The sequence below is a fragment of the Paroedura picta genome, chromosome 6 (assembly GCF_049243985.1).
Source record: "Paroedura picta isolate Pp20150507F chromosome 6, Ppicta_v3.0, whole genome shotgun sequence".
In the NCBI taxonomy this organism is placed as follows: domain Eukaryota; kingdom Metazoa; phylum Chordata; class Lepidosauria; order Squamata; family Gekkonidae; genus Paroedura; species Paroedura picta.
Genome location: NC_135374.1, coordinates 63,163,816 through 63,190,248, shown reverse-complemented (window position 1 = coordinate 63,190,248; position 26,433 = coordinate 63,163,816). Strand labels below are relative to the sequence as shown.

Genomic DNA, 26,433 nt, shown 5'->3' with positions numbered 1-26,433 from the left:
AGTCACCCATCATTACATGGTCCTGTTGCCGAGGTATCTATCAAGCAGCTTCAGGAGGGCAGCATCCACATCTTTACCTTGGTTAGGTGGTCTGTAGCAGACACCAGCCCCTATGCTCTTTGATTTTCCCTCCCTTATCTTCACCTAGATACTTTCCAATGAAGTGTCACTCTCCTCCTCTAGTATCTCTTGATAGGCAAACCTCACATACAGTACCACTCTACCTCGTCTTTGAACAACACATATACATCCACTATTGCATTCCAGTCATGGGAATCATTCCACCAAATTTCTGTAATGCTTACTGAATCATATCTCTCTGTCTGCATAAAAAGCTTGTGCTCCTCCTTTTTATTCCCCATGCTCTGGGCATTGGTATATAGGCACCTAAAGCCTCTTACCCTTGGTTCTATTTAACCCATCCTTCCCAAGCAGGCCATTGGTTGCTCTCCTGCATTAGAGTCCCTATGTTGGACATCTCCTTCCTCTTCCTCCTTCCTCCATCCTCCTTTCATGATGGATCTCACTTCAATTCATTCCTTTCCCCCCTTTCTACAGGATGCCTATACCTTCTATGCTGTGATAGTCCACTCTTCATCATAAACCCACGACTCACAATCTTCTCATCCAAAAGTACTTTCTATCTCTCTCGTATTCTTACTTTTCCATTTACTTTGATGAGTCAATGTAGACTGAACCTTACCACTTCAATTCTCACAAGACCTACACTTATACATCACTGCTTCATTTCCATGTACTTCATTTTCCCCCCAAAGGCTTAAGTTTGCCGAAATGCCCTTCATATATCGGGCATGCTGGAGATGCCTCAGGAAACACTACCCATCCATCATCACAACTATCCTTGAGTAAAATTTCTCCTGTTCCTCACTATTTTGTTCATCTTAACCCCCTCAGTTGCCTCTCCCTTTCTATCCTAACAACCTTTTCTGACTTAACATCCTTATATACACTCCTACACTCAACAAGTTTAAGGATTTGCAGGGTTCATAGCACCAGAGCCAGTGGGACTTGGCAGCTGGGGGCACAGAAGGCAGGGCTTGGGAAGAGGATCTTAATTGGTAGGCGGAATACCATATGTGCATTCCCAGGTACTGGATGGAACATTTCCCATACCTCTCACACTAATATTTGCCCTCCTGGCCAGGGGAAATAATTTACAAAAAGCTTTTTGTATTTATGGGATGCCCTCACTAGATCCTGACATACATCTGAAAATATCTCTTCTTAATTTACAGCAGATGAAATCGGCATGCTTCTCTGTTTTCAGTATTTCTAGAAGGAAGCTTCTCCTCTGTGACTGAAATGTTATGTTATCTAAGAATCATCTTTTAAGCTACCTTCTGTTACACTTCAGACAGACCCTTCTGAATAAATGACGACATGATCTCTAACCAAAGTAGTGCGATCTGTTTTGGATTCAGAGAAAAGGTAAACATGCCCACTAGACAGGTTCCTTAAAATATTTGAAAATGTTTGCAAATACTATGTTACTTTCCCTGATTCCTCTTAATTAAAGGAGCTGTTGGCTTTTTACCTTCCTGTCCTTTGGAGTGATGCCATTCTCGGCTACCTGATACCTATGGATAGGTTGGATTACATCGACACCAGTAATAATGCCTTCTGCTACAATGATTCAGCTAGCAATTTCAAATGGCTCAATTAAAATCTTTCAGAAACAGACTGTAGGATTTTTAATTGATTAACAGAATGAAAAGAGAAACTAGTTTAACTTTTAAAAATGGCTTCATTGGAAGAGGTAAGTGAAACCATTGTTGGGGGGCTGTTAAACATTTCCTTTCTGTTCCTCAATTGCATGTGGTACTGTGGAAAGCTGTTTCATTCAAGGGTGAATTGAAGCTGCTTCTTAACCTTACCTGAGTTTCTTTATATGGCAGGAAGGCAAGGCCTTTGTGTACTTCATGTCTTGCAATTCAGTTGATTGCATGTCTCACTCTTTCAGTCATTTGTGGTGTATCTCTGTGAATATAATTTAAACTGAAGAGCAATTGTGCCAGAAATTCCAAGATATTCCTAGAATAATATACATTGAAATGTTAGTTTCAGGATGGAAAATCCCCATGTATGAGTTTTAATAATGGTACTATCATGGTACAGTCCTGGCTGGAAATCTACCATTGGATCTGATTTCTCCATCATTTTAGATACTAGGGAATGTGTTTTGTTTGATGAAGTACAATGGTAGGGGAGAAAAACAGGCTGAAAATTTGACAGGATACAGGGGAGAGTGATGGGGATGATCCAGGACACGGAGACCAAGCCCTATGAGGAAAGGCTGAGGGACTTGGGAATGTTCAGCCTGGAGAAGAGGAAGATGAGAAGGGACATATAATCATAAAGTTGGAAGGGACCTCCAGGGTCATCTAGCCCAACCCCCTGAACCATGCAGGAACTCACAACTCATGGTGACCCCAATTTCATGCCCAAGCAATTGCTCTCTTTAAGTATTTGAAAAGTTGCAACTTAGAGGAGGGCAGAGAAAGGTTCCTGTTTTTGCAGCTGAAGATAGGACCTGCAGTAATAGCTTTAAACTATGTGTAGAATGGTACTGGCTAGATACCAGGCCAAAAAAAAAAATTCATAGTCAGAGCAGTTCAGCTGTGGAATCCAACCTAAGGAGATGGAGAGCTCCCCTCAGTGACAGCCTTTAAGCAGCAGCTGGACAGATACTTCTCCTGGATGCTTTAGGCTGATCCTACATTGTGCAGGGGGTTATACTCGAGTATCTGTATGGTTCCTTCCAACTCTTTGATTCAAATCCTGTACACATGATGTAAGTGCAAACATGGTGCATAGATGGGCCTGAAAATATGGTAGGAAAGAGAAGGGCATGCCCCCCTCCCCAATTTGTCAGAAGGTGTTGAACCTCCCCTAGGGTGTTGTAGTCACCTCTGACTGATAATGAATCATAGAGTCTCCTGTCAGCCATAGTTGGTTGCAGTTAGTGGGTGGTGACATCCTTTAGGGTAATAATTAGGGCTTGAGGTCAGCCAGTCAGTATGGTATGTCAGGGAGTGGAACTTGAGTAGGGTGCTCAGTGGGGGACTCCAAAGTAGTTATTTTATCACAAAGGAATTTTGGAAGCAAACTAGAACCAGAGACTGCTGAATTATAAGTTATTGCAACACTGTCCTCAATGGTCTTAACAGAGATATTGGATTATTATTTCACTATATATGCTAAGTCTTAGCACTATATATGCTAAGTCACTTATACAAAAAAAAATAAACTTTGTTGATCTTAAAGGTGCCATTGGACTTAGTTCTCACATCTGTTAACTCTGTATCCTAATTTGCTGCTATTCACAGACGTTACCAAGTGTATTATCCCAGTCTTACCTGTACTTATGCATTTTGACTCTAATTAACCCTTCCTGGCAACCAACCCTGCCCTGTATGTAACACTTGAGGAAGTCTGTTTCTATGTATCTGAAGAAGTGTACACATGCTAAATCTTACGTATACCCAGAATTGACCTTCGTTGTTTTGGATGTGTCACGGGACTCAAACCTTCTCACATCTCTTCGTTAACTCTTGTATTTGTATTTGTTGCCATTCACAAGTCTTACCAACTGCTCTAATCCAATCTCAGCTGTTCATATCACCCAATTACTTATGCATTTTGACTCTAAGCCTTTCTTAGTACCTAATCCCAGGCCCTTTCTTTACCTATATGTAAGGCATGATGAAAATTGTTTCAATAAAACGGTATACTGTTTTCCCACTAAAACTGAGGGCATGTTCAGAAAACAGCTCAGAACCACTGGCCTCTGTGAATGTGGTCCAAATTTTGGAGTTGTTACATTCCCACTACTGTGCACTGTTGACAAGAGGTAGTACTGGATGCATAGTATTTTCAGCTGGTGCAACTCAGATGTTCAGACAATTGTCAATGAGTAGGTCTGTTGGGTTCAGCAGTGAGCAGTAACCTGAATACCTGTCGAAAGGGTTCGTACTGGATTGTTTTCAAGAACTGTGCATTTACCAAAATACTGCTGAGTCAAAAAGAACATCAGCTATAAATGTCACTAAGGTCTACTTAGGTGAAAACACTGTATTTATGACTAATTTATATGGTTTGTGACTGATTTAACTCTCTATGGCTGTTTTCACTTGGAAGTTTCCTGTACTTTTCCTGCTTCATTCCCTGCGCTGCCATTTCCTCCTACTACTGGAGTGGGTTTTTTTAGTGTGTGCTTTAAAATAGCCATTTCACTAAAGTTCTACGGATCCATTTCTCAGTCCTTCTCTGATTCCCAGATGCCCCTCCCTTATATCCCCACAAAAAGATCTACAGACTTACTTTTTAAAAAATCAAACCTGAACCACTATGTCTTAGAGCGGGGGTCTTAGAGCGGTCCGCGGCTCCCTCTCCCCGCCCCCCCGCAGCGAGAAGCTCGCCAGGCCGCAAGCAAATGGGCCGCCAAAGTGGTTGATTAGCTCATTGCCCGGCAAGCTTCTTGCTGCGGGAAGGGGGGAGAGGGAAGCGCGGCTGCTGGCATGCTGCTGGCGCAAACGCTCATGCACGGACTGCCATGCATGCATGTTTGCACCCGGTGGGGCGCATACACGCATGTGCTGCAGTTTCATGCATGCATGCATGCACAGAGCCACCGCGCATGCATGTTTGCGCCCCCACCAGAAGTGTGAACGCATATGCACAGCAGCCCCCATGCATGTGTGAAACTGCTGCACATGTGCGTTTGCGCCTCCACTAGGCATGCATGGGGGCCCGGGTCACCCTCTCCCCCACCCCTTGGCAACGGGCCACAACCTCAAAAAGGTTGCAGACTGCTGTCTTAGAGCGGCGGTTCTCAACCTTCCTAATGCCGCAACCCTTTAATACAGTTCCTCATGTTGTGGTGACCCCCAACCATAAAATTATGCAAGTGTCCTTTCATAGTAATTAAAATGAAACTGACCAATGGTGTGAAGATCCATTGTTCATGATTGTAGATCAATTGTTTTGTTTCATGGGGTTTTTCAGTTCGGCTCTGCCTCTTGTCCCACCATGCCGATCTTGCTCTTTTCCGCTGCTCCAGACAGATAAATGCTCTATCACGATCTACCCCACAAGGCTGTTATGCGGACGGTGCCCCCCCCCCCGGCCAAACTGCTTGCCCTGCCATGACCCCTGTGAAAGGGATGTTTGACCCCCAAAGGGGTCCCGACCCCCAGGTTGAGAACCACTGTCTTACAGCATGCCAAAACTTTATTAGTCCTCAGTGATAGGATTTAAATGGAGCCCTCTCCTAGAGGCAAGGGAAAACTGAATGGCTGTTTTATGTTCATCAAAGAGCAAGTATTTCACCTGTAGCAAGCCAGCTCTGAAAAGCATCTCTGTTGAGAAAGGATATTGTAGTGCTTTCTGTGTATATTCTATGTTGGGTCAGGTCCAAGAAACCGATTCCAGTCCTGGATCTGTTGAAATTGTCTCTGCTATAGAAGATCAACTCCAAGAGGTAGACCTCTGTGTTTACTACAAAAAATTGTTCTGTATACAGGAAGCAAAAGAAGATTCCACTGAAAATGAAACCGGTAAGGATATGTGGTTTCCTAGTCCTTGATATAAATATAGATTCTGTCTCCATGCCTCTTTTAACCTCTAAGTAACAGAGAAGGAAATGCCTTAACAAGCATTAATTTTGCTTGTAACTCCTTCGTGAACAAGGAGATATCATGAAATCTGGAATCTGGAGATATCATAAAATCTCTAGTCTGCTGCCTTTCATGCTTCTCACCCTCCACAACTGCTGCTGGAAATGGTGGAAGAGAGCAATGCGCCTTATATGTGACTCTCTTCTGCCTCTCAATCAAGCCAGGCAGCCAATCCCCTTTCTCCATGTTTTAAAGGTCCCACAATGCTCACTAATTTGTTTTTTTTTAAGTAATACTTTGTTTAAACATCTATGCATAGATGCATAGTGCTTTTTGAAAGCCACCCCTTATGGAATCACGAATCTTTAGATACTTTTAAATATTAATCTAATTTTTTTTTTGGGGGGGGGAGACTTTCTCTCACAACTTTGGGGAAAAAAAACCTTTCATTTCTGGCATCACCTGCACGCTTGTGCACGTATTCATTACTCCAGGCTGGTCTCCATTTTTAAAAAGCTTTTTCCGACCTCCATAAGAAGGGAGAGGGAGGTGAGTGCAAGGGCTGGACATTGGAGGTGGAGGGAGTGCTTCTTCACCTCCATAAATTTCTTTGGCATGTAGCATGCTGGTTGTCTGCTGGAGGAAAGCACTTTTTAGGTTGGTGAATCCACTTTTTGGGATTCACCAACTTATGCTTTAAAATGGTGAATATAGCGAGCAGTTCTCTGGCCAGACATGGGAGGTTGGCAACATCATGCGGAGCACCCAGAATATAGTGTCTTTGGATGCTAAATTTATGGTGTGCAGAAAAGCCCCCACTTTGATGATGTGCCCCATGCTTTGGCAGTTTCAGAAAGTGTGTGTGTTTGTGGGGGGGGGGGATCCTCTATGAATAGCTGCTTTCTTAGTGATCCTTGCCCCCTCCCCAGACCTTCTCCCTGCATTCCCTCAGACCAGGAAGAACATCCTGATATGCTGACATCAGCACATCAGGGTCATCAGTGTTGTGACAGTTTTCGGCAAAACTCTATGGTTTGAGGCTGATTTTTTACCACAAAGTTTCCCCAAAAGCCAGAGTTTCACCCCCTACACCTCCAGCATGCTGACAACCTCTGGGTGACTTCAGCATGCTGGATCCTCTTCTGGGTTTGGGTAAATCCAGTGGGAGCTCCAGGAAAGTGTCCCCTTTCCCCTGCCAACGGTGTGGTGGTGTTTGGCAATTCTACATGCAGCAAGATGGCAGTGTTTTCATTTTCTGTTTGCTATGTAGGAATTCTTGGCATGCCAAGTGTTGATGTGTGGATTTTGACCAAGCATAATATCAAATTGTTGTATTTTGACAAAGTTAGGGCAGACTATAAATCCCATGAGTAAGTAAGCAAGTAAATTGGCTTGGGTAGCACATTATCCACTCTGACAAAACATTTCAGAGTATTTCCTCCTGGTTCTGATTAGGGGTGATCTTTGCCAATGCGCAACTGGGGCAGTTGTCCTAGGCCCTGCGCTGAAGGAGGCCTCTGACCATCCATATCTTTGCACTCCCCAAAGAGGCAAGAAAAGAAGGCTCCCTTTGGCACCACTGCTCATGCCCACTGCATTTGGGATTTGGACCACTCAGTCGTAGAGATGGCCATTTGTGCCCATCCCATCCAGAGCTCTGGCAGCTGGATCCATGGCAGCAGCAACTGTACTTGCCTTCCCTATCCAGGGCTTCAGCAGTCAGCTTCTAGCAGTCTCTTGCTTATGTGGCCCAGGATGAGGGCAGCCCCTTGCCTTGCCCTGACTGGAGCCAGGTGAACAAGATGCACTGTCCTGCATGTTGCCTTCAGGTAAGAGACTAGTATCCCTTTCTCTGAACCCTCTCCCAGGATAAAAGAGCAGCCCTGGTGTTGCAGTAGATCTTTCTCAAGCTGATCCTTCTCAAAGCCTCTCAGGTGATGGCAGTCCTGGCAGCCAAAATGAAGGAAAAGTGCAGTCTCTGCCCCTTCTTGGTCCTTCTCTGCACCCCACTGCTGCTGCTGCCCATCCTCCAATGTGGCCCTAGCAGTGGCTGGCCCTGGTACGGGAGGGGGTAGCAACAGTGATACAGGGGCCTCATTCGGGACTTTTGCACAGGACCCCAGAATTATTAAGATCATACCTGTTTCTGATTATTCTGAAAAAAGGGATTACACAGGCACTGGGAGGGGGGAGCAATGAGAAAGACAAAAAAAATATTTGGAAAGAGTTGAATAAGGTAATACATAAACATGGACTAGGAAGAAAAGCGACATCAAGGAATGAATACCATGAATACTGATCAGTGTTTCTAGGGTGAAAGCTTGTGTTGCACAGAGGCTGTTTCTCACTTTTCTGTTTCATTTCCAGGAGAGATCCCAACACCTGAGTGCCATTCTTTAGTTCCACTAAGGTTGCTTCCCGTTATCCTTGCCTTATTACTCACCGTGATCATAGCAGTTGCCATTGGCCTGGGTTGTGAGTACAAATAACTTATTTATTAGGTTCTAAATTACCAGTCACAAGTTTGCATTTTTCATGAGTCTCCTAGTGAGAATAGGATCATTTCACTGCCAAAGGTTTTTAATATAGAAATAAAATAAACCTCTCATTGGAAGGTCTAAGACAGAATAGGTATTTAAGAAGATCATTGGCATAATACACAGCATGAAGACCACTGGAGCACTTTGATCAAAGACTGGTCTACTAATTATTACTTCCTATGTGTGTCGGTCATTTCTCATGCTGGTTTTCAGCTGCCAGTGCCACACATAGATGCCATTGTGTACAAATATTTGGCACTCACAGAACTCTGGGTACATGCCAGATGCTACCAAGGTCACATGATGCTGGTGGTGCCGGTGGTCAGACATCACTTCTCAGTTTCCTGTACTACCAGGCCACAAATTTGAGGAGGAAACTACAGGCATTCTAAGCTATGACATAGACCAGAATTATCCTGGTCTGGGAAATCAGAAGATCACAGACAACTACTTACATTTCATTGGCTCCTAGATTTGGTGCATTATTTCAATCTAGCCAACTTGTTTCTTAAGAAGGCCATAGATGTGACCACTCCTCCAGCCATCCTTCTGTGGTCATAGTATTTGCCTGCTTTCAAGCCTAGGATGATGGTGGCTAGGGATAGGCATGGACGAGGAAAATGAAGTTCTGTTCATGGTAGAGGCATGCCCAGTTCATGAACCACAAAACATCATGAATATTTAGGGGCTAAATTAACTGGTTATGACTCTGCCATAATCTGTTGTACCAGTGCTAAACTAGTGTCAGCAGTATGAAAATGCAGTCTAAATAATAATCCTAACTATCCCAAGCTAAGTTGGTCAGCTATAGTTAGTACTTGGATCTGAGATCACCAATGAAGACTGGGGTTGCCACATGCAAACCATTTCTGCTCATCTCTTGCCTTGAAAACCTTATGGGATTGGGGTCACCATGAGTCAGCTGCAAGCTGACAACACACAATTATTATTGTACAGCTTCAGCTCACCGTGTCCTTATGGCATGTATATAAATCAAACAGAAGTTAGCATCTCAGTTAAGAAGCAATAATTGGGACAATAAACAAAAATAAACTGAGACTCTCAATACACACAGTCCTTAAAGTATGGTGGCATGTGGATTTTAGAACATTTGGAGAATAGGAACAGAAACAGGTGTAGTACATTATTCTAGAAAAGTCCTAAATTTTGCTCATACAACAACAAACTGAGGGTCCTATGAGGCAGTGGTCCCCAACCTTTTTATCACCGGGGACCGGTCAACGCTTGACAATTTTACTGAGGCCCAGGGGGGGGGGTAATCTTTTGCTGAGGGACGTCGCCGCTGCCTGAGCCCTGGTGCCCCTGACTTCCCGCTGCCTGCTGGGGGCCGCTGCCAGCAGCAGCTGCACAGTGTCACGCTGAGGGGGAGCCTCAGCCATGGTGGCCGCTGGAGAGCAGCAAAGGTGAGCCAGCAGCAGAGTGGCAGGGCAGCCCCCAAGGCAGCAGCCAGGGAGGAGGATGAGGATGAACCACGGCCCAGTACCAACTGATCTACGGACCGGGACCGGTCCCTGGACCGGGGGTTGGGGACCACTGCTATGAGGAATTGTGGTGGCAGGGAAAAAATCTGAAAATCCCCCAACCCTTCAAAATCTTCCCTTCCAAAATTCCATAAACTAGGTATAGAACCCCCTTTCCCATTTTCTCAACTTACTTCTATAATCAATTCTCATCAAGCTGCTTTTATGATTCCCTTTTTCTTTTGGCTTCACAAGGTCACTTTCTTCTGTATACCTAGCAAGCACATACATTGCCTACTTACATTGCTGGAGACAAGCAATTGGTTCTACAAAATATAGAGGTTGTCTGACTGTCAGTCTACATACACAAGAACAATTTCCCTTATGTAAACTAGTGTTACCATTACCGATGTGGACGATATGGCTAAAATTTACAATATTACCAATTTAGAGTGATATTATTAATTAATAGATTTAACAGTATGGTATATATGTATAGTATGTGTGTCCAGAGGAGGGCAACAAAGATGTTGAGGGGTTTGGAGACCAAGACGTATGAAGAAAGGTTGGGGAAGTTTGGTCTGTTTAGCCTGGAGAGGAGACGACTGAGAGGGGATCTGATAACCATCTTCAAGTATTTGAAAGGGTGCCATATAGAGGATGGAGCAGAGTTGTTCTCTCTTGCCCCAGAGGGACAGACCAGAACAAATGGGATGAAATTAATTCAAAAGAAATTCCATCTAAACATCCGGAAGAAGTTCCTGATAGTTAGAGCAGTTTCTCAGTGGAACAGGCTTCCTCAGGTGGTGGTGGATTCTCCATCTTTGGAAATTTTAAAACAGAGGCTAGATAGCCATCTGACAGAGAGGCTGATTCTGTGAAGGCTCAAGGGGGTGGCAGGTTACAGTGGATGAGTGATAGGGTTGTGAGTGTCCTGCATAGTTCAGGGGGTTGGACTAAATGGCCCATGAGGTCCCTTCCAACTCGATTATTCTATGATTCTATGATTCTAGGCACATATTTTATGTATGTATATATCTTATTGATAGGGTCATTGACCAGTAAGTTTCTAGCATATCAACAGCAGGGTAAAACAACTAATATTTTGGTTGCCCTGAGCCTCTAGGCAATGAAGAGGCATACATGTAAAAAAATATAAATACATTTAAAAATTAAGTTATGCTTTCATTAATTCACACAACATGAATTGTGTTCTATAATATCTTTTTACGTACTCCAAGATAATCAAAGTTTTGATCTATTAACACGCTCTGGCTTCTTCCATTCTATCAGTATACTTCAATTGTATTGGAAGATTTCGGTGCAGATCATCCTTTAAATGTATCGATCAGTCAGCAAGGTGTGATGGTGTCTTCAACTGTAAAGATGGAGAGGATGAATATCGATGTGGTAACTTGGTTATGCTTATGGATTATTGGTTTCTCTTCAGATCATGTAAATCTTTTGCCTTTTACTGAGGATACAGAGCATCTACCAGTGTAACTAATGTAATCTTTGTCCCATAACCGTGTCTGAGGCCAGACTAGAATGGGCCAAGGAATGATGTATTATTCAGAATTGCTTGATTTTCATAATCACAGCATGAAGAGGTGCCTAGGATGGTGGAAAAGTCCCAGTAGCACTGTGTGAAGGAGTGCTTGATGGGGAAGGGGCTGCCCGAAGGTGCGGGGGCATAGATCTGAGGCACCAATAGGATTGATTCAGGTTGCAACAGCATTCAGTTGCATGAAAAAGGAACAAATACTAAGGACAATGCCCAACTTGATTTCTTTGTGAACCCTTTTATCCCACCCTTCCTCTAAAGAGCTCCAGTCACCATAATTTTTCAATCCTCCCTTTTATCCTCACAACTCTGTGAGGTAGGTTAGACTGAGAAAGAACAAGTGATCCAACGTCAACCACTGAGTTTAATAGCAAATAAAGTTTTGACTCCAGTCTTAGTCTAGCATTCTATACCATACAGACTGCAATGAATTAAAAGATTCTATAGTTAACGTGAGGTCTACGATCTCTCAAGTAAGTTGATTAATAATAACTTTTCTTTTGTATATCTAAACAGGCCTTTTTTTTAATGTAGTGGAAATGTGGATGGCTCTTAGACTCATGGCTCTTAGAGTTTTAGGCAAAAGTTTATATCACTGTGGAGTCAATGTGGGGTCGTATATTTTCAAATGATGATTATATTTTATTTACTGCTTTTTGTATCAATAACTCGTGTTGCATCCTATATTTCTATCTTTATGAAAATAAAAAAAATCATTACAATAAAAAAAAAGATTCTAAGGTAAAAGGCTGGTTTTTCTCTTAACTCTTTACCAATAGGGGGTTGTTTTTGCATCCTACAGTGAGGCTGAGTGGCAAGAAGGCTGCATTGCAAGTGTTTGCTTTTGGAATGTGGAGGACTGTGTGTTCAGATGACTGGAAAAGCAAATATGGGAGTATCACATGCAAATACTTGGGTTTCTCAAGGTACTGCATAGAAACACAGACCTTGCTAAATGATAATTCAGGGGTCCTCAACCTTTTGGCACATGGGGACCGCATTAGCGTGCCCAGTGCCTAAAAAGGCCACATCTTAAACCAAAATGTAACAAAATTATTAACCTAATTATTTAGATCAAAAGCAAACTTTCTATGGTAAATAAAGAAATGTTAACTTTAATGCAATCTATTTTGGAACAATATTTTACTGTGGAATCCTTTTATTTAGCTACACATGCTTACCTAGTCAGTGTGATTTTTGTGGCTGTTTTCTGTTAGCCAAGGCACTGCTGTCCAAGTCACGGGCTGCACAGAAAGAGGTCGGGGGCCACATGCAACCTGTGGGCCTCAGATTGGGGACTCCTATGATAATGGATTTTAGAAAACCCTCTCTTTCTTAAAATAGATCTTTGTGTGTCAAAATGTTGCTAATGAGTAAAGTACCCCTTGTAATACCCTGCGTCTTGAACTATGACCTAGATACCAAGTGAGCTGATTTTGCAATGAAGGGTTTATTCATATCAATTACAAGTAAAATTCTGATTAGCAGAGTTTAGGTTAGCATTCTAGCTTTGCTTTTGTTAGCTGGACCAGTTGCTTTTGAAATCAGTGAAGTGTTTAGTCTGAAACTGAAGGGTTTCCAAGAGGAGCATGAGAGGGGTTTATTTTTCTTTTGGAGGGGGGGTTGCCCAAGCAAGCCTCTAGGGATTAAGTACAGGACTAGATATTACAACAGATAGAGAAATGGAGCCATTTCCTTTGTCTTCCCCCCTTTCCTTTAGAACACGATACACAACACCACATGATTATGCTGTATGTTTCTCCCTCACTGCTTGACATCACTAGGGCTGCTAAGATGGGGAAAGGCATCATGGGGGGCTAACATGTTTGGTAAACATTACAAAGAGCAGTAGGAGCTGTATGCCTCTTTGCCAGGTTCTGCCCTGCTCTGGCCTGCTCTTTCCTTTTTCTTGATTGCACATTATTGTGCTGGGGATTTGAGTATATATTTTAATGAGTTTATCCATTAATTTTATATTGAGCTGATTTAATAACGTAATAACATTTATAACAGTGTTATGTCTACTTTGGGGGAAGGAAAGTCACCTAGAAACTGCAAAGCATGGGGCAAATAAATGCAATTGATAAAATTAATGTTAACATTTATTGAAATCTGCTATTTAATTTCAATTCATTGGCAGCTTTGTGAGTTCAGATTACCTTCCAGTGATTGCCATTGAAGATGAGTTTCAAAGGTACTTTGTTACCGCAAGTAATTGGTTATCAGCTGATCAGGCAACATCTCCACAGAATGCAACTTTCTTGAGGTATGTTTTTGGAAGCTTCACTTACTCTGGTGGTGGTGGTGGTGGTGGTAGTAGTAGTAGTAGTAGTAGTAGTAGTAGTAGTAGTAGTAGTAGTAGTTGGTTCTTATATCCCGCTTTTCTCTACCAGAAGGAGTCTCAAAGAGGCTTACAATCGCCTTCCCTTTCCTCTCCCCACAACAGACACCCTGTGAGGTGGGTGAAGCTGAGAGAGCCCAGATATTACTGCTCGGTCAGAAGAGCTTTATCAGTGCTGTAACCCAGCTGGCTGCATGTAGAATCATAGAATCATAGAGTTGGAAGGGTGATTGGCATTTCTCTGAGCATGCAAGAAAGGGCCACAAGTTAAGAACACAAATATACCACAGACAATGCATGTCACTGCCAGGGCTCCATCCCTAACCATGCTTCTTTGATCAAATGGAAGAAGTAGTTTGTCTCTTCCTGCACACCCCTGAATACTTCAGAAACTTCCTGCTTGACCCTCAGGCAAAGAGTCACAGGCCAAGAGCCCTTTAGCTCTTGCCAAAGGCTCACTGCCCTGGTGAGCAGGGGTGGGAGGGATAGGGTACAGGTCCATTGTGTACTGTTGTTCATTTGATGTTCTGAATTATAATGTACTTATCTTCATATTCTCCTAAGCCATAAAGGCAGAGCGGTATATAAACAAACCAACCACAAGAACCCCCAAAGACATTGGTAGGGATGACTAATATTAAATAGGTTTACAAATAAAAGATTAAATGTTACTTCACTTTTATTTAAGAAGCTTATACTTACAGAGCATTTTGAAGATGTTGCTTATCTGTCTGTCTGTTGGTCTGTCAGTCGATCCGTCCATTATCCAGCTGTCATCCATTGTCTGTCATCCATCATCTGTCTGTCATACACAAATACTAAAGCTGCAGTCCTATGCACTGTTAAATTGACTCCGAATTGAGTAACCCTGTATATGTTTGGGCTGTAGCCCAATTTAGTTTCCAGATTTTCAGTGGGTGAAAGGACAAAAGGGAAACCATATGCTTTACAGCTTGTTTTTTTTTTTTTAATTTCAGAGAAGAGTGTGTCTCGGGAAATGTGGTTGTCTTAAAATGTTTGGGTAAGTGCCTTATACTCATAACACCAAAATCTAACTTCCATTTCACAAGAAGAGTTTGGAAAGGATATGAAATCTGAAAGTCCAAGACTGTAGAGAAGTTCTTCAAACCCAATGCAATGAACAGAAGTTGCAGTTGCACAGTAGTGTGGTCATTCCTATCCATATTAATGGGTTTTGTGCAGGAGTTATTTTTTTAATGAATATCTCACATTAAAATGGACAGCATGTCTCTTACTATTCCACCTTCTCCTTCTCATAGAGTGTGGCACTAGGTCCAGGTATTCCCCACGTATAGTTGGTGGAAACATGTCTTTGCCTCACCAGTGGCCATGGCAGGCCAGCCTTCAATTTCAAGGATATCATTTGTGTGGTGGATCCGTCATTACCTCATGGTGGATTGTCACAGCTGCTCACTGTGTTTATGAGTAAGTGTTCTTAACTTGCTATGTTATCACAGACCTGGTTGATTTATCCTAAGAACTTTTGATTCATAGTATATACAGATCAATTCTTGTCAGATTCAGTTAAATTTTATATAATGACAGTATTGAACTTTGATGCTCTGTCTGTGCCTGCCTCTGCCTCTGCCTCTGCCTCTGCCTCTGCCTCTGCCTCTGCCTCTGCCTCTGCCTCTGCCTCTGCCTCTGCCTCTGCCTCTGCCTCTCTCTCTCTCTCTCTCTCTCTCTCTCTCTCTCTCTCTCTCTCTCTCTCTCTCTCTCTCTCTCTCTCTCTCTCTCTCTCTCTCTCTATCTATCTATCTATCTATCTATCTATCTATCTATCTATCTATCTATCTATCTATCTATCTATCTAGCCTTCCATCTTCCATCATGATGCAGGGGTTTGGAGACCAAGACATATGAGGAAAGGTTGGGGGAGCTTGGTCTGTTTAGCCTGGAGAGGAGACCATTGAGAGGGGATCTGATAACCATCCCAAAGATTTTCAGCTTCTTTTTCATGGTTAATTTTTTAAAATTAGTGACATGACAGCTCTGAAGAATTAGATCTCCCTTTAAAAAGGTCTGTTGGTGGCTCTCCCCCAAATGGCAATGATCCAAATGCACTCACTTGACCAGCCTTCCCGTGATAAAGAACACAGTTCTATCATGTTTCTATCATGATGCAGGGGGGAAATGCTCTGTAGCTGTTCTGCCTATGCACAGCACAGGTACATGAAGGAGTAAGGCATAACTTAAAGAACATACTACTGTCAGGTGCCAGATAGCCCAACTAGGCTAGACTGCCTCCTGCTGGGAGACTGGGAAGATCACCAAGCACCCCCCCCCACTTGATGGCTGGAAGGGAAAAGGAAGAAGGAACTGGAATCAGATGGTTTTGCAATGGCAGAGGAGATGCTGAGCCCAGGAGAGCAAGCATGGTTGCTACCTGAAGCTGGCACCATGCGATTGCCCCAGGAAGTCACTGAAGCTGAGGGAGCACCCTGTCAGTGAAAGGAGGAGTCTGGGATCCCCAGAAACAGCATGCCCAGCCCTAAGACACCAAGGGGGGAGGTTGAAAGAACTTGTCTTTCTGTTAACCAGCTCCAAAGAACTGACTGTGCTTTGTTGTTGCTGATTTTGGTCTGTGAACACAGCAGCCTTGCCTAACTGGGAATTCTGACCATGGTCTTGAAATAGAGTTGCTGGCTACTCTTTAGTGGCAAGGGTACCCATCTCTTTTACATCCACAGGAGAAACAGAAATTAAGCAGAAGCAGATTTTCCAGTCATGCTATCCATGAAAGCCAGGGGAGGTGGCAGTGATACCCATAGTTGCGAGCAGGAGCTGCATCTTCTTGGGTGGAAGCTGTGGGGACACTGTGGCTGGGGTGGTGAGGGGTGGCCTTGCCCAACACAGGAGGAGCTGCCCATCTTGCAGCCTGCTTGCCCCATGGCCAGGCAGGGGCTGGAGGAGGCAGAGGAGGGTGGCAAGTCCAGCTGGTTTTGGCCATCCAGGGCACACCAGATGCCATAGTAGCCTTCTAGTCCCAGAGCCAAGCACTGAGAGTGCAGTTGATGGAGGAGGGAGCAGCTCAGCCAGAGCACTGGGCTCTGCTCTTTCCATGGCCAGCTCCACAGCTCTCCCGGCTTCACTGAGCATGACCCAACAATGGCCTGTCAAAGTTACAAGTGGAGCACACCCTGGAGAAGACAGCTGGTACTCTGCTGCTCAGTTGCGGTGGCAGGATGTGTGCACACCCATAATGGACCTCCATTCCATTCTTCCCCTAGGGCACCATATAAGATGTTTCCACATTAAAAATCCCCCAACTTGTAACAAGTTCTTATAGCCACTTCTTTGAAAATTGGTACTTTTATGATAGTTGTGGATGTGTGTCAGTGCTTGTGCCATAGTTCATTTAGCATCAAGACCAAAAATGTGTCATACAGCTTTGGCAGAAAATTTTAAAAATTGAGCAGTACTAACGTTTTTTTCTTCTAATGTCTTTGTTCCAGTTTATATTTCCCTAGTGCTTGGAGTGTGCAAGTTGGCTTTGCAACACTGGAAGAAAACTCTGCTAATCCATACTCAGTGGACAAAATTATATACCATAAAAATTATAAACCTAAAACAATGGGCAATGATATAGCACTGATTAAACTGGCCAACCCACTTGTACTTAATGGTAATTTTAAATCTACCATTTCTTATTTCTTTTTCTGTTGTATATCTGAACTGAGAATAAAACTTGTAGTGACATAGTTCATGCGTCAGCAATATCACCAGGCCATACAGCTTTTCTGTGGCTATGCTTTGTTGGCATGCCACCAACATGTTCAGCATATGGTGCAACCCTGTATGCAGTTGTCTACATGGCAGACCACTTTCATGCCTCATGTAAGCTCCAGTGAACTCTTTAGAGGAACCGTGAGTTCGGGTGTCATAAACATACATTTTCTATAATGCTATAGTTTGCTCTCATAGGAATATCATTACTATGAACTGCTAGTCTGGAGAGCACTTTTGTGTTTTTACACAGGTTTTATAGAGCCAATTTGTCTTCCTAATTTTGGAGAATATTTTCCAGATGGGAAAATGTGCTGGATATCAGGATGGGGAGCAACAGAAGAAGGAGGTAGCTATTTTGGACTATGCTGGCTTTTTACTAACTGAAAACCTGTCAGGTTTGAAAGGTCAAGATGTACTAGCTAAAATTGATTTATAATTAGAAAGATTTCAGCTTACCTTCTGGTTATGGTACAGGTGGGAATTTCCAGGTCTCTTCTTGGAATTTCACATATTCGGTGCCACTGATCTCAGTGAGCAGCTCCAGATTGCAACCTTTAGATATTCTTGCAAGTATCTTAATTTTTTTTAAAAAAAATTAAAGTATCATGGAATAAATGACTCATCCACACCCAAAATAAATATATATATGAAAGAAATGGGGTGATTCCTTAAACTACATATACGTTACTTTATTAAAAGTGGTGGTTTTGTTAACATTGAACTGGAGAATGCAATTTGTTTTGAACCAGGTGACACTTCAGAAACCATGAATTATGCGGGTGTCCCTTTGATTTCTAACAAGGTGTGCAATCTCCGAGAGGTTTATGGAGGAATTGTAACTTCTTCAATGCTCTGTGCAGGTTATTTAAAAGGTGGTGTAGACTCCTGCCAGGTAAGAACATTGCTTAATTGTAATTTCCTAAAGTGAATTAAGTAGATTAACCGTAAACTAAGAGGATCTACATATAATAGCAAGCTTCATCTATACCAGTGATGGCAAACCTTTTAGAGACCGAGTGTCCAAACTGTAACCCCAAACCCACATATTTATTGCAAAGTGTCAACACAGCAATTTAACCTTCTTTTGTTTCCCCTCCCTTCTTCTATGACCCTTTCCCCCTCTCTTTCCCCTTGTTTTGCCCCTTTTTTGTTGGGCTGTTTCTTTTTAGGTTTTATTTCCATCCCCTTTTCCCCACACCTTTACCTTCCCTCCCCCCCCCTTTTTCACCTTCGCTCCATTGAGGGGAGGTGATGAGGTTGGGGGGAGGCATGAGGTGGTGTATGGCAACTGGATTCCATTTGGCACAGCCTTCCTGCTCCCTCTGATGCCCCCTGAGCCCGCCAATTGCCTCCATGGCTAGGGAACCCGTGGGAAGAGTCCTCACCATCTTCTAGGTGCTGGGAAGCTGGATCTCATGCAGACTGACTCGGTAAACTCGGTACTGGGGCGACAGCATGCGTGCCCACTGAGAGGGCTCTGAGTGCCACCTCTGGCATTTATGCCATAGGTTTGCCATCACTGATCTATACCATCTATACTCTGATTGAGCATCTGCTCTCTGTTTGTGATGACTGGGGTGGGTGGCGGGTGGGGGAGCTAGATAATGCTAACATAGCCACAGCAGCCTGTGGCAAGGTACTCACAAACTACCCCTCTTTACCTGCAGGATATTTCAGAAAAGTTTCCAGTGTGCTACTGAGAAACAGCTTTGAGGGCTTTTGAGGTTAGGATACATACAATTCCTTTGGTCACAGTTGATAAGTTTACTTTCATATACTGCCTTTTCCATGCACATTCTGTGGACTGACAGTCTTATTATAATGTGCCCCAGGAAGAATTAACCTGAATAAAAGAGGGTCAATAAAGACAAGATTTGCTTCTGTGATCTCTTTTGCTGGATGAAACTTGCATCTTTCTTTCTTTGGAGAACTAATATAATGAAACAAAATAGACCTAAGGAGGTTCACAGATACAATATACAAATAGAGTGAGCTCTCAGCGGACGTCTTTACCTCTTCCTCTTATAGCTCCCTGCCTGCACTCATCCAAAACGCATCATGGAGAAGTGGGTGGACCTTCAGGAATAGGATTTCCACCTGATGTTGCAAAAAAGAGGGAAATATTATGGGACTGTAAGAAAATGATGTATTTATATTATTATTAAAAAAATTGTATCTCCCTACAACCTCCTATTCTCCAGACTAACATTCCCAGTTCCCACAAGTGTTAGTCTCCAATCTTGTTTGTCACTCCTCTACATGTGCTGTAAAATGTCTATGTCCTTCGTATTAAATGGCCCCCAAGAGTCAACTCGATACTCCAAATGAGGTCTGACCAATGCAGTATACAGTGGTATTATCACATCTCAAGCTCTAGACCAGACTTTCTCAATTTTTCTACCATTGAGAACCCCCTGAAACATTTTTCAGGCTTCAAGTACATACCCAGCCAGGGCCCCTCCCCTCCCCTCCCCTGTGCTTTTTGTGGGAAGCAGAAAGCAGAGGTTTCCCCATGAAAAGTGGTGGGGAGCATTAAAAGGCTGGGCATTAAAAGGCTCACAGCCATTGAAACCCCTGCTTTCTGTTCCTTGCAGCTTTGCACAGAGAGCAAAAAACAGGGGTTTCTTCACAAAAGGCATATTAAAGTCATATGTTCTGTTTATGTTCTTTTTCACGTATATTTTCTAATTATATAAATAAGGAACCATTTTTAAGGCAGCAAGTTGGCAAACCTATTTAGAACTGTATTAAAGAAGGAACTAATGACCTTGGGGGGGCAGAGGGCTCCACTTTGACGGGGAGGGTGGAATTGTTTTTCAAAAAATTCATTCGTTTCATAACAGAGTTGGGTGCAACTCATTATCTTCTTCTTCTTCAAAGAAATAGTGCCAACAATTATCTGTTCCCTCTTAATAAAACAGTAAGAGGTGTTGGGGTGGGCTCAGTATGGGATGGGGGGGCAACAATTGGCCCTTGGCCCCGGCCTGACAAGCAGAGGAGCCAATCGGAAGGCGCGAAGCCTTCCCCTTCTGCCAAACAGTTGGCTGACAGGGAGGCCACAGAAAAGCCCCTTCTCACTTAAAATACTGCTCTGGCCGGGGGTTAGGCACAGCCAAGCCATGTGTCTTTCTTCTTTGCAACTCTCTGCAGATTTGAGGCCCAAGCACAGCATTATTCTGCAGACTAAACTGTCTCCTGTTTCATCTGCACAGCAACCCTGTGCAGTAGGTCTCAAGTCTTTCAATTCAACAACAACCTGTGTGGGAAGCCTTAAATGTTTCTTCTCTACCACAACCCTGTCCAAAGTAGCCCTTTCTGCCTGGGGAGCTGATCTTTATAGTCTGCAGGCGAGCTGTAATTCCAGGAGCTCTCCAGGCCACACCTGTAGGTTGGCTACCCCTGGGTTGGAAATATTCCTGGAGGTTTGGAGGTGGGACTTCAAAATCGTACAATGCCTCAGAGTCCAGCCTTCAAATGACCCATTTTTGCCTGCAGTTGGTAGGGAGTGGTGCAGGAGTGTCCCTCCTGGCCCATGAGTTATGGCCAGCCCTTACCAGCAACTGTTTGTATTCTGGGGCGCAGACAGGCAGACCAGCATCAGTCCTGTGAGTCTGGAAAGTGCAGGAAGATCTAAATGAATATTTACAGCCTGAAACTGTAAATATTGAACAAGTAACTGGCTGGAGACACATGGGAACTGTATTGACTTTAAATGACTTTATTGCCCTGGCAAATAAAAAAACCAGTATAAAAAACCTTACTAAAGTCAAGACTCCTGTGCACAAAGAGTCTTCCTCTTAGGGTTGCCAGCTTCCCTATGAAGCTCTCTATCCTACCTCTCTCATGGGGAGTCTGCTGTGGGGAAAGAAAGGGAAGACAATTGGGAAATGCTTTGAGACACCTGAGGCCTGCTGGGTCATTGTGGCCCATTCCCAGTTCTCTCAGACCTCTCACAGCTCCACATACCTCACAGGTTGACTATTGTGGGGAGACGAATGGAAAAGGTGTTTGTAAACTGCTTTGAGACTCCTTTGGGTAGTAAGCAATAGGGTACAAAAATCCGTTCTTCTTCTAAGGAGCAACCATGAAAGAAGCATGTGGGCACATAACATTTTATCAACAGTGAAAAAATGTAAAAGAAGGAACAGGGTGGACACCTGTGTACTGTGACTACCCCATGTGGGCAGAGGGGCATTTCGGTGTCTGTGGCCTAATTCACACAAGAAGGGAAATGACGCAGAACTGGGGGGAATTGTTTGCCATGTAATCTTCCCCTAAGAAGAGTCTCCAGTCTGATTTTCCCTTCACATATCTGAGGACATGGCTCTGGAAAGCTCATCTGTAACCACTATGCCACAATTCCCAAAGGTCAGTCCTCTCCCACACTCAACGAACATTCCACACCACAGGTTCTTGACACCCATATCTCCACACCCATGCCTTCATTTGCCACCACACCACCACAACCTCCCACACAGCACACACATTCAACCCCTGCCCTTACAGACTGGACAACTCCTCCTCTTCCTCTTCCCACTGCCAAGCTCTAGCGCCCACTGTATTCTTGGAGACGGGCTTTGCCCCTAGTTTTCATTATAAAGTGAGAATGAGCATCTACCTGCATGAAAGGATAAGTGAGAATGTTAGAGATGGTTATATGTCCAGGCTAGTACAGCAAGCAGGAACGTGTCATTCTGGAATGTGAAAGGGACCACATTAAGGTGGGTAATATATGATCAGGTACTACAGGCTTTGCTACATGATATGTTCAACACGTTCCAGGAAACAGATGTGCAACTGGACTTGCATTCAGATGTGCATCAGGGAAACTCACCTTAAGATGTGCTTGTTTGCTTGGCACGGCAAGGGATAACTACTAGATAGGAGAAGGAGTTTCTAGTTTTACTCCCATCCCACTTTTCCCAGCAGAAAGGGAGGAAGGGTGGAGCTTTGTGCTCTGGCACAGGCATGTGAATCCCAATGAAAGTGGTATGGGAAGAGAACTGGAAGCTCTTTCTTCTGCCTCTCAGTGCTCCCTTGCAGCACTGAGGAGGAAAAGCTCTTTTTGAGTTCCCCCAATGTTATTTTTTTATTAGAAGATTTCTATAACTGCCCCGCTCGGCAGCCATCTTGGCGTGGTTTACAATGATATAATACACAATAATCAGTAAAACCATTTAACAATATTAAAAACATTTAAAATTGTTTCAGATAGCTGCAAGGTTGCTGATTAAGCAGCTCCCTTCTTAGCCTAGGGTGGGAGAGAATTATGGAAAAGGGCCCTTTGATGGTGTTTCATCAGCTCATTGGTCTCAACCAGGCGCCTGGTGGAAGAGCTCCATCTTGCGGGACCTTCAGAACTGCAGCGGTTCTTGTAGGGGCCACAGCTGTTCTCAGAGCTCATTCTGCCAGGTTCAGGCCAGGACCGAGAAGGCCCTGGCTGAAACCAAGGTGCTTGTCTCTTGGGCCAGGGATCACCAGCCTGTTTTTGTTGGTGGAGCGAAGCACTCTCCAGGAGATATAGTCTGGCAGTTGTGCACCCGTGACCTAATATGTGTTGGCAGCTTGGCTCTAGAGAGAGAGACAGTGAAGGGGTGGAGGAGACAGGATGGGAGGATACCACAAAGAAACAGTCTGATGCTGCAAAATGATATACAACTAGTTCATTTAAATAGTACAGAGGAAAATTACTTTACAGTTAGTATGAGGTAGAAGATTGCACAACTGTAGAAATAAAACAGGTAGGCAAAATAAAGCTAAAGAGTTCCTCAAAGGGGATTGCCAATAACATTTCTTTTTTTTCTTTTTTGACATTTGACAATATCTTGGTCTTACTTAGAAGAGAAAAAAAGCCCATTGCCTATTTGAATTTGCAGTGTCATTTAAAAATGTTTCAGTTCTTTTAGCTGTTCAGTGTTGTGGTTAAGAGACAATGTGGAACACCAGGTTTGATTCCCCACTCCTTCTCCACATGCAGCCAGCTGGGTGACCTTGGGCCAGTCACAGTTCTCTCAGAGTTCTCTTAGCCCCACCTACCTCATAGCATGTCTATTGTGGGAAGAGGAACAGTGGGAAATTGTAAACTGCTTTGAGGCTCTTTGGGGTCATAAAAATCTAGGTACAGAAAACAGTGCTTCTGCTTCTATAATAAATGCTCACTATATGATGCACCTTTCTTTTTGAGCCATAAACAAACACTCCTTTTTCTTGCATATTTCAGGGAGACAGTGGGGGACCACTGGTATGTGAAGTTACACATACTTGGAAGTTGGTAGGAACTACCAGTTTTGGGGTGGGCTGTGCAGAAGAAAACAAACCAGGGGTCTACAGTCGTACCACCTCATTCCTGGACTGGATACATGAACAAATGGAGGTTTGCCTTCCCTCTCTTTCTTTTCTCCAGTGCTCCTCATTGTATTCAACACAGGGTGGGAGAGTTATGTTTCATCCTCAGTTACTTTCTGAATTGCAGCTGCATTTCCTCGTTTCCGTATTAGTGAATGCGGGGAGATTTTTAGATCCATTTACTTGTCTAGAATAAGTGGGAAGTGGCTGCTCAGAGACCCAGAAATTCTGCTGCCTCACCTTGTGCTACCTATTGATGAGGGCTGACCTGAACAATTACCTGAATTTTGTGTTTATTAATAAAGAACACTCCACCCCACCAAAAAAAACCCTCAGTTTTAAGATGGCGAAGAAGGGGTTAAATATGGAGATCAAGCAGCATTTTTCTATAGGACAGTGAATGCTAAAGCTGAACTGAAATGTGGTAAACATGCTAACCTGGCAACACCCAAACATTTTCCTATCTGTTCACAGATAAGATAGTAGGGAATTAGATATGATTTTCAGGACTGTGTTTCAGCATTTCCTGGATGACTTCACACAGCAGATTTCCCAGACATGAGCTCAGGGGGCAATGATGGTATGAAATAAGGCTTGTTCCACGCTGACACTTAACAAGCATAAGGAATGCAGAGTAATAGGAGTCGCTGCCATGTGGAAATGCGTGGCTCACCCAGTAGCAGGGCCCATGGGTGACTGCTTGGCATGGCACGTACTTAAGGGACCGTACCTGGAAATATTTCATTTATGGTGCGGAAATGAAACCAGATGAACAGTTGCCCATGTGAGAGAAGTGCAGAGTTAACTTTTGGAAACCACCCTCTGAAAGAAGATACAAGCAAAACTTTGATTAGAAAGAATAAACAGCTGCTCCCAGCAATCCCTTTCTAAGTAGCCATCATTAGCCCTTCCTTCGAGTAGGATTGCCAGTTTGATTAAGTGGTTCCCAGTGGCTGCATTACTCCCACAATGCTGCTTGTAATTTATTTATTTAAAACATAACTCTTGGTAGATAGATATGATGGTGGGTGAATAGTAATCAAAATAAGCATTCACTGTTGTCACTAGGAGTTGTTCACAATGCATTTTCTCACATGTGAGATCCCTGGGAGCGTGAGAGGCCGTTGGGCCTGTGTGGTAGCTGTTTGTGTGAACGGGAACCTCCACAGGTCCAAGAGAACATCCTCAGGCCTTTGCTGATGGCAGCACTTTCTTGAGCCACGTCTAGCAAAGAAAGCTGTATTGTCTTTCCAGAAACCACATTTGGCTCAAGAATCCCATTTGGCTCAAGAATCACATGTGTCCTCTTTTAATTATGTGGCAAATGCTTCTCAAAGTCTAGATTTCAAAATCACTTCCATATTAAATTATTTTATTTATATTATTATCTTATTTCAATGAAGAAAATTTCTTTTAATGTCTCAAAAGGTACATACTTGATTTTTATTTTATAGAGAGAAGAATGGAAGAGAGGAGGGTAGTGTCATCTCCACGAACTCCTGGAAATACTTTATAACAATCAACTTTCATTGTATGCACATTTTTCATTTGCTAACTGAAGGGTGGCTGCAACTGTCTTTTCTATTAGTCCCATCACTTTTGGTACTACTTTCTACCTATCTCATTGGGAAGTTTAACCGCCTAGTTCTCAGGAGTAAAAATGCCTGCATGCCAAGAATCTGTCTCTTTCACCCTACCCTTCTCTTGCATGCTGAGAAGAGAAAGGAAGATCCCAGGTCATCTGCCAAGAAGTGGAAGATTTGGACGATGAGTCTACGGACTGCTCTGCAGTAAGAAAGATGCTCCCTTCATGGAAGCGCTACTGTTGCAGCAATGCCGTTGAATGCTGGGTGCTGAGGATTTCAGATATTTGGTACTAAAACATTTATAATAAAGAGGAAGTCTCACAATGCAAAGGTTAAATGCAGTTAGACACAGTCAATATTGGCTAACAACAGAAGGGGAATGTGTACACAAAGCAAATTGCCAGCTATTGTTCTCTTTCTGTGATGATCTACCTCAAAGATCAGACATATGCAGCAATTTCCCTCCTGCGACTGTTTAAACATCAGACTTCTGATGCTTTCTGCAGCATACATTGGTTTCTAAAACTGAAAAGACCTGTTTTTAATCCAGCCTAACAGAGAAGGCGGGTAAACTTGGTGTTGCTCTCTTGCACATATGTATGCAGTGCAGCACTTAGCAGAGGCATATTCTTCTAACTACACTGAAGTTAGTTTAGAAGAGTAGAAGTCTCCTTAGGATGATATTTCTAAATTATGGTTGGTGTCTAATATATATGAGTCCTTTTATAACTGAACAATTTAATTCATTCATTTGATGGTGCTCATTTTGAAGTCTTGAATGGCAAAAACACAGAACTCCTATACATCTGGACACACAATTATGAATCTCTTACTTTTTATAACTGAGCATATTACACAACAGGATAAGGATTTTTTTTAATTAAAAAAGCCGTATTCCAAGGAGCCTGAGGAGGGTGGAGTTTGCAGGCAGGAAGGAGCTCAGCAGGGACATGATGCCATGGAGTCCACCCTCCAAAGCTTCCATTTTCTCCAGGGGAACTTAAGTTTGTACTCAGTAGAACAGTTCTAATTATGGGGGAATTGCAGCTAACAGGTTGACAATCCTACATCCACAGCGATTCTCTCTCTGTAGGTAAATCATGCCTCAGAAAGTCTACCCAGCAGCTCTCGTGTGCAGTGTGACCCTCAGGGTGGAACGGCTGCACCATCCCCGCTCCCTCCCCCTGCAG

General features: G+C 43.3%; 2 protein-coding genes across 2 annotated transcripts in view; one reads left to right on the top strand and one right to left on the bottom strand.

The window, feature by feature from the left end:
* UBASH3A (ubiquitin associated and SH3 domain containing A) overlaps positions 1–2,092 on the bottom strand; it is a 30,074-nt gene extending 27,982 nt beyond the window's left edge. Inside the window, exon 1 of the mRNA XM_077342782.1 lies at positions 1,896–2,092. The gene's annotated coding sequence lies outside the window, so the exon portion shown is untranslated. The remainder of the gene's footprint in view (positions 1–1,895) is intronic.
* Positions 1,760–24,885, top strand: TMPRSS3 (transmembrane serine protease 3). Its single transcript, XM_077344299.1, has 13 exons — positions 1,760–1,777; positions 5,432–5,576; positions 8,004–8,111; positions 10,951–11,067; positions 12,024–12,147; positions 13,362–13,487; positions 14,540–14,583; positions 14,843–15,008; positions 17,039–17,208; positions 17,563–17,658; positions 18,062–18,204; positions 23,533–23,740; positions 24,827–24,885. Exons 1-13 carry the CDS (start codon positions 1,760–1,762, stop codon positions 24,883–24,885), a joined length of 1,524 nt encoding a protein of 507 aa, XP_077200414.1.
* Positions 24,886–26,433: the final 1,548 nt, after the last annotated feature.

Coding starts and splice junctions, on each gene's coding strand:
- TMPRSS3 (XM_077344299.1), top strand. Junction 12,148..13,361: donor AAATACTTGGGTTTCTCAAG/GTACTGCATAGA, acceptor ATTCATTGGCAG/CTTTGTGAGTTCAGATTACC. Junction 15,009..17,038: donor GCTGCTCACTGTGTTTATGA/GTAAGTGTTCTT, acceptor TCTTTGTTCCAG/TTTATATTTCCCTAGTGCTT.